Raw genomic sequence first — 8,989 nt, 5'->3', positions numbered from 1 at the left:
CACCAAAGTTACTTTTATGATATTTAAGAGATGATCATATTAGCTTAACATTAATGAAGCTTCAATTAACTTATTCAGCGATTAGTTTAATCGACTTAAAACAGAGTTTCTAATTATAATTAATTCTAATATAATTTGTTATCATTAATCTAATTTTTTTTCTTGTATATTAAACAAAAAGTTGATAATTCCATGTTGACAAAATGGTATGGATATTATTTGATAAATTAATGATTGATTCACAGTTAATCAGAGTTTTTAGTCAAAGTCATTCTTGCCACGTGGAGTTAAACTTGCCAAAGCCCAATATAAATTTATAGCTAATAAAGTTTTTGAGATCGAGCGTCTTCTATCTTCGCGAGCAGTCGAGATATACTACGAAACGAGAGGAGTGCAAAATCGGCCGAAAAGTGCAAACCAACCACAGACCTGAAAAATAAAATTCAAAGGAAGTAAAAGATTTTTAAAAAAAGTATAATTCGCTCGAAATGTAAAATAGTATCAGTATGAGTATTCCGTTTTATTAAAGAACTTATTATTATTATATGTACTCGTGTTTATCAAATTGCGAAACCAATCATCACTGATCACACAAATGATATAATTGATATATGTGTCGGCTAAAGGTACAAATCTATATATTTGATAATTTTAACAACATGGCCTGTTTGCTAAAAGCAAATTTTTCGTGCAACTTGTTGAATTTTACTAATTGTACTAAGTAACTATTGTGTCAATATATTGACCAAATATTGGTCAATATATAAGAAACCGTACGTGATAATTTGGCTAGTTCCACCATGCGATCGCTTGTAAGTTTCCGCGGAATGTTTCTATTTTCAAAATCAGGCAATCTTGATTGTGCGTGCAAAGTTCGCGGCGTATTGTTTAAATTTCGAATGACTCATGCCAGTGCCTTTTTACTACACAGGACGTCCGCTCAAAGTAATATCTAGAAATAAGTGACATGTATATAGTATATTAAATAAAAAAAAAGCAATACAAACCTTTTTATAAATGTTGCTTATTAGTTCATTCTTTTCTTGACTGATATTCGATTTTTTGAAGGAATACTGCATTGATACACGGCTTCCGATAGGTTTAAAATCTATGCCTGTGCTATTTCCTGTTCCTTTGTGCAAGGGTTTTAAGAAACACCCTATATATCGCGAATATATCTAGTCACGTGATGTCGTGATAGAAGGCAGCCATAACACCAGAATACGTCACATGTACAGTTTCTCTGAAGACGCCGTCATGACATTTGTCAACACGCACTATTCTCCTTACAGAAGAAAATATAAATAATCTAAACGAATATTCGTTTCTAGAGAAAAGGAAGAGTAAAAGGAGAAAAGGTGATACACAACGTCTCAACGAGACGGGCATCCATAACGGAAGAAGAAAAGAGCGCTTGTAAATATCTCTTGTGTAATTTCATTTATCTTGACACGTGTATATACTCAAATCCGTCGAGGACAAAGTTGTTCGCTACAAATTTTATCGACAAAATTCCAACAGAAATACAACAGAATCGGTGCAGAGTATGGTAACCGATTGCCTGTAGAAAGCAATCAGAATCTGCCATTTCGTGATCATTTATCAATAAATAAAAGCCTTAAGAATATTATACAGATTCGTAAGAACCCGAAAAAATTAATACGTAGGTAGCAGATATTTATAAGTTTGAGTCATTTTGTGCTGTATAATCCCGGGGTTGGAATCATCCATACGGTTTTGTCACATAATCAAAAAAATATTTTATTCAAATGGCTACAAAAGAGAAGATTTTGCTGATAATCAGATTATGTCGTCAGGCTCTACTGGCAAAAGACGAACTTGATGTGGACGCAGATGCTAATCCGTCGCAATTTTGCTCAAATCTGCTGGCATTTTGTCGATAAATAAATTTATAGAGTATTTAATGTCTCAATAAACAAACTACCTGCAATGTAACAACAGATTGGCAGGTTTTCTCAGATATCGCAACAGATCTAGCATTTGTGTCTGTATTAAACTCGTGTTTTCCTGGCAGAATATATATATATATATATATATATATATTTCAAAATTAAATATTGATATTTATTTTCTACCGTCACATTTCTCTAGATAATCTACATTGGATTTTATATTATTTCTGATTTTAGTACTATGCCGGTTTTGCCTGCAAATTCGAAGAAGTTATCCGATGCTCGTCCAAAAAATCCAGACAAGGATGATATTGTCCTGAGTTATCATGACTACCTGCTTAGGGCATCGGATGTCGCATTACTGGAGAGAAACGATTGGCTTAACGACATTATAATAGGATTCTATTTTGAATACCTGAATCAACAGCATAGGAAGGACAGCCGATTATTATTTATCGGACCCGAAGTGGCTCAGCTATTGAAGATGCTGGATTCTTCACAGTATAATCTATTTCTCGACCCTATTAAGGCTAAAAATTACGATTTTGTATTTTTCCCTCTGAATGACTGTGATAGTAACGAGGCAGGCGGCTCGCATTGGAGCTTATTGATATACTCTCATGTAGAAAAAACATGTTACCACTTTGATTCGTCATGCGGTATCAACGGCTCCTCCGCGAAAAAGCTTGCACGGAAAGTGACGAAATATTTTCTTGAGAAACAAGAGAGAAAGTATATTGAGATGGATTGTCCGCAACAAGATAATAGCTACGATTGTGGTTTATACGTCTTATGTTTAGCAGATGTGATATCTATGCATGCTATAAAGAATTCTAAAATAGGCGATTGTAATTGTAGTATCATTACAGTAATGGTTCCAAAAAAACGTGCCGACTTATTAAAATTAATTGACGATTTGAAAAATACATAATATGCATAGCAAAGTTTCTATGATTAATATTAATAGCAATTTTGGTTATTACTTGGTACTAGCGATTATGACTTACTTATTACTTACTGATATATTATATCAGTAAATAAACCGTACTGTACTTATGTTCCTTAATTTTTTCTATGACTTGATATTTATATCATTATAATTATTTGACATTAATAAAAATTTTTTGGATCTTTTCATAAAAAAATTTACTTTTTATTTACATAAAACATAAAACCACATTTCAAAAATTTAGATTATTATTCGATAAAAGAAAAAAAATATGTTATCTCAAAATAATTCTTTGAGATTAGGAAACGTTAGAAAATCTACAGCATCAACTAATATGAATAACATGCGCAACAGTATGAAATAAACATTAACTGTTCAAATCCATTTGTTCAAGTAACAGATACATTTGGGCGAATTCAGTACAAATGTGAGGGATAATGCGTTACTAGAGTGACTTGTAATTAGCGTGTTCGACCCTGACCCTCATCTTGAATAGATATCCTGCATGTGCCTCGATTTATAAGAGGTTAATTATAAATAGTTGAAGGTTGTGAAAAGGAATATAAGGTGAATTATTGTAACCCGTTTCAGAAACAATAAAACTGATATATATACAATACAAATGAGATGTTTTACAACACAATATTACAAACTTTAAAATTATAGAAGTCTTTTACTTAAGTCGATGAACCTAATATTAAAAAATTATACAGAAGATTAGTACAAAGAGAAATGTGCAAATTATGTGTTTGCTCATCAACAGAAATTATATAAATGGAGCAAGTAATTAATAATTTTCTATAGTACAATTCTTGTTGTATGATACATTTTTTAATAACATAAAATCTTCAATAAAATGAGAACTTTTGCCCATACTCGGATATATCTTGTACTATCTGCACGGAAAAAAAGGATTTGCTACTATATAGCAAATCTATAGTTAAATATGGGATAACTAACATTTTTTACATGCTTTAACTTACCACTTAATGCAAATGCTAGATCAATTTCTCTTCTCATGAGTTCAAGAATCTCCCTAGCACCTTTCTCACCACCATGTACCAAGCCCCATAGTATCGGTCTGCCAAAAAATACCTGAAAAAGAACGCAATTGATTAAATCTGAAAACATACAAGTGAAAAATTTATGTACCTAATACTTACTGAAAGAATCATTTGATATACGAGGTCTGACAATAAAGTTTGCGAACTTGTCATGGTACAATCAATCAATAAAAATAAAAAACCGGATTTGAACCCGTACGTGTGACATTTTTTTTATTCCTAAAGATAAAGGGGACATTGAAAGAAACACACTTTTTAATATTAATTTGATATTAATGACAGTAACATGACGGCAGTTCTGAAGGTCATTTCACAACAACAGTTCGAAAACTGCTTTGAAGGATGGACAAAACGCTATAGCTGGCATCAGTGTGTAACTTCTCAAGGGGACTACTTTGAAGGGCACGACAGTGACAATTAACAATAAAGTACTTATATAGCAATCGTGATAAATTCGCGAACTTTATTGTCAGACTTTATATCATATAATATGTCTACAAATTTAACAAAACTGTTCAAATATTTTTATTTATATGTATATATGCCGTTTATTTATTTATTTATTTATTTGAAGTTATACCATTTTTGCCCCCAATGCCAAAGCTTTGAACACGTCGACACCTTGCCTCACCCCACTGTCCATGTATATTTCGACTTTATTCCCCACGGCTTTGCTTATTTCAGGTAAAACTTCGATCTGCAAAAAAATGCAATTATTTAATTTTTCTTTCAAATTGATTGTATATCATAACGGTCCTTTTTACTTATTATTACAATTATTTCAATAATTCACGCACTGTATATGATCTTTTCTAAATGAATGTTTAATACTTTGTAATATCAAAAATTTTTTAAGCAACAAATCAACCAACCGTTGCTGGAACACCGTCTATTTGACGCGCACTGTGATTCGATACTATGATGCCGTCAGCCACATTTTCCACAGCTAAACGTGCATCCTCTACCGTCAGTATTCCTTTAAGAATTATCGGTAGCGTTGTAATTCTGCAACAATTTAATTCAGACACTCGCTTGATTTGCTTGACACAAAGGTGAAAGAATCTAATGCTCCGAGACATCAAGATAAGGAAAGTTCGCAAACAATGATATACAGATACCTTTTGATCCACTTAACGTCGTCCCAGGATATAGATGCATCGAACAGTGCGTTGACATATTCATTAAGACCAGAACCGGTCTTCGCGGTATTTATTCGCCTCGATAAATCATCTTCGAAATTTGCGAATCTATAATAAAACAGAGAGCTAGATACTATTTATCCGTATATGTTATTATAAATTTCATTTCAACTCGATAAATGGGTATACCTCAAGTGACTGGGCAACGAGAATTTATTTCTCAAATCGGGGCGTCTATCACCGAAAAATGGCGCGTCGACGGTGAGAACCAGCGCTTTGAAGCCAGCACGTTTGGCGCGTTTTATCAAATTTAAGGTAACATTTCTGTCATTATAAATATAGAGCTGGAACCACTTTATACCCTTCGGCGCAGCTTCTGCCACTTCCTCTGTGCTGCTCGTGGCTATCGTCGAGAGAATGAAGATCGTTCCCGCCGCTTGAGCAGCTGCAAATAAATAAAAGTTACAAAAATTATAGTAATAAAAGAATTTGAACGACAATATACCTACAAAGGCTACAAATTGAACGAAATTATTTCGAACGAATAATATTGTAGTTCAAATTCTTTTATTATATATATATATATATATATATATATATATATATATATATATATTTATTATTTTATATATATATAATAAATAATATATACATATATGTGTTTGTGTGACTTGATCAAATTCTGACTAACTTATAATCAATTAATTCTACCGATAGAATTAATCGTTTAAAATAAAAACCACTAACTATATGTATATTCATTGTCCTTAATCTAATATTTTTTAAATATGTGTTAAACAACAAAACATTAATAATTCTATCCGTTAATAAAATATAGTACATTCATTATTATATATATATATATATATATATATATATATATATATATATATACATTACACAGATATATGTTATTAGACGTTTTAATAAAATAGTATTATTGGATGTTAACGACAATCATACGCCAATTTTACACGTATATGATTTTAAATTGACGAAAATGATAAATCAACAATTATACCGAAACAGATGCCAAAACTTCTTGTCTTTTAGAGAAGGATGATTGTATAAAATGACGATGCAAAAGAAGTGTACAGTTGTTATTTTCATACACTTATAACTATATCTTTCAGGAGACCTCTGCTACAGAAATGTTACGAATAATATGATAACGACAGCAGGTTATGCGCGTTGCGCAAACAGGTTGCATGATGCAATCGTTGCAGGTGAAATCGAAGCTCGAAAACTAATGCCAATCATATTAGTTGGAATAGCGCAACGATGTAAAATTAATTAGAATTTAAATAATGGAAGATGCAGGGCGTCGCAAATAAAACTAGAAACTAAAACAGGCTAAAACACGTTAAACAAATCAAATTAAGAAGATCGTAATTTTAATCAACGTACATACGTCATCCTTTTCGAAATTTGATTTTATAGAAACACTGTTTTAAACAAACGCAATAAACTTAATTAATTGGAATCTTTTCTGTTTGGTCCCACACTAAGAATGATTTCTAAATCTCGATTAATTTAGTTAGGAATTCATTTATCGAGCCATTACATAATATAATATTTATTAACAAATAGAATTGAATTATTGAATGAATAGAATTATTAAATTCTTGTTGTTCAAAACATAGAAAAAAATCAGAGATTAAGAACAACGAATTATTAGAAGATTTGCAAGCAATTTTCTGTTAATTGAATTAATCGCCAATTAATTGTAAATCAATCAATGATGAATTTATCGATTAATACCTGTATTATTTTAACAACGGATAGAATTAATTATTAATCTTTGTTTGAAGTAAAAAAAGAAAGATAAAAAACGAGTTAAAAATTAAAATTTTGCTTCGAGCGATTCTGTCAGTTGAATTAATCGCAATTTCATCGAAAAGCTTTAGCAAATACTTCATATGTATTATAAACATTTATGTATACTCCGTTCAACGAGAGATCATGCATGATTATGGTTGATCAAACATAAATAACGATAGGGCACAGAGCCGCAACAAGGTGTTCGCGTTAAATTATTTTTATTTTTAATAGTGTTGGACAATATCTATTGTCTAACACTTGCGGCTCTGTGATGCCCTATCGTTATTTATGTTTGATCAACCATGATTTCTCGTTGGACGGAGTATAAGTATAATTATTTCTTAAAAATTCATCTGTTCTTATTTCTCATTTGAATTATTTGAAATACATTTGCGTACCAGGACACAGAGGTCTTTCGACCGATGGCAATCGATAAGAAAACGTTAAGTTCGCACGGGGCCCACGGGGGGTTTTATTAAATATATGTATATAAAAGCATGATTGCGTCTTTTTGAAAGTTATTCTACGATATACTCGAAGGATCAAAATAAAAAAATGGAGCATTCATTAGCAATTAATGTAAAAGCAATAAATGAATACATTTAAAGCATTTATTCTTTATATTTATCAGCATATTAGTTTATGTTTGAGCGCGGATCTTTGATAATTATGCAATAATAAATGAATGTTAGAGAAGTATTGTTAAACTGTGTGATCGTTGGTGCGTCTGGGCTAATCTTTGATTATTACTATTTTTATAGCATATTTATATTTTTATATGATATAATACACATTTGTATTTAAAAAAATCCTTATATATATTTTTTACAATAAACGTAAGTACCAATCTGATGATAAAAGTACAGTATATAATAAAGTTATAGTTCTGATCGAGATCAGCAATCCCCCAGGTGTCACATACACACACACACACACACACACACACACACACACACACACACACAATATCTCACTACTACACTAGATAAATATGGTCAAGTGATTCTTATCGAAAAGAAGTAACGTTTTATTTTATATCCGTGTCATGGGGGGAAAAACAAGAAAATAAAACGGAAAATGCGAGAAAAAATGCCTAATGTTAGATTTTCTTATAATGTGGTCCTCCTACCGCATCAACGCTTCCAGATGTCTAATGCTTCCGAATGGACCGTATTGGAAAAAGGAACTGACAAATCACGTCCAGCGCAATAGTTCAAGATATCGTACGATATAATCAAATAAGGCAGGATCAGGGCACGTATTATGGAACTTTCCGATCGGAATCCATTCCGAAAAGTTCCATACTACGTGCCCAGATCAAAGCTGGATCCTGATCAAAGAATTAATACATTCAGATAACACTATATGTGACCAAAGTGTTCTTGACAGTAGGGGTTTCGAAATTGTTCTAAGAGAAGAAAGAATTGGACCAAAGTTACGAACAGCGTCAAAGCAAGAGGGTACAATCTAAGAATTATTTCGCGAAATGTTTACTCACCCCTTGCATTGGCGCATTCTCCATCGGGATGTGCCATACGCTGCATCGCGATAGGTGCGACTCCCAAGGGCATTGAAACTTTGTGACCCAACACCGTCGTGCTTATGTCCCTTTTGGACACGTCTCGCAAGAATCTAGGACGTATTCTGTAACTGCAAGAATATTAAAAATTATCGAGAACTAGAACAATATGAAAAATATATACAATATATCCTATCTTTCTACACAAATTACTTAAGGAATCATATATGTGCAATATGAGTATCTAAAAAAAATTGTAACGACCTTTTCAGCTCAATTATATTTCATATTGAACACACACTTTCTTATTTTTCACTCTTTTCTCTCTCTCTTTCCCCCTCTCCTCTCAAAATCTTTTCTACTTTACTTTTAGATTAAAAAGAGAGATTTACTTTTTGAAAGCCTCCCTATTCCATTTTACGCTATACTCTTCTCCTGCACCGCTCTTGTAGTAGTCCCTCACGGAAGCGGGCAAACGTTCCAGAGCATGCTTCTCGTAGTCTTCGATGCATACGTATGCCATCCTGCCGTGTCAAAAATTAATATTGTTGCAATCTGCAATGGAAGTATCGTTATTGTAACTT

General features: G+C 32.2%; 2 protein-coding genes across 2 annotated transcripts; one reads left to right on the top strand and one right to left on the bottom strand.

Annotated features, from left to right (window-relative positions):
- The first annotated feature begins 1,116 nt into the window (after positions 1 to 1,116).
- Positions 1,117 to 3,428, top strand: LOC139809441 (sentrin-specific protease 8). Its single transcript, XM_071772342.1, has 2 exons — positions 1,117 to 1,416; positions 2,151 to 3,428. Exon 2 carries the CDS (start codon positions 2,155 to 2,157, stop codon positions 2,842 to 2,844), a length of 690 nt encoding a protein of 229 aa, XP_071628443.1. The 5' UTR covers positions 1,117 to 1,416; positions 2,151 to 2,154; the 3' UTR covers positions 2,845 to 3,428.
- Positions 3,247 to 8,989, bottom strand: LOC139809439 (2-Hydroxyacid oxidase 1-like). Its single transcript, XM_071772339.1, has 7 exons — positions 8,798 to 8,989; positions 8,385 to 8,536; positions 5,255 to 5,510; positions 5,045 to 5,173; positions 4,799 to 4,931; positions 4,507 to 4,623; positions 3,247 to 3,957 (listed from the first exon to the last, which is right to left on the bottom strand). The coding sequence occupies exons 1-7, from the start codon at positions 8,926 to 8,928 to the stop codon at positions 3,784 to 3,786; spliced, it is 1,092 nt and encodes a 363-aa protein (XP_071628440.1). The 5' UTR covers positions 8,929 to 8,989; the 3' UTR covers positions 3,247 to 3,783.

This window comes from Temnothorax longispinosus, chromosome 3 (assembly GCF_030848805.1).
Source record: "Temnothorax longispinosus isolate EJ_2023e chromosome 3, Tlon_JGU_v1, whole genome shotgun sequence".
Taxonomy (NCBI): Eukaryota; Metazoa; Arthropoda; class Insecta; order Hymenoptera; family Formicidae; genus Temnothorax; species Temnothorax longispinosus.
The sequence above is the reverse complement of the archived record's forward strand: the minus strand, read 5'-3'. Positions and strand labels throughout refer to the sequence as shown.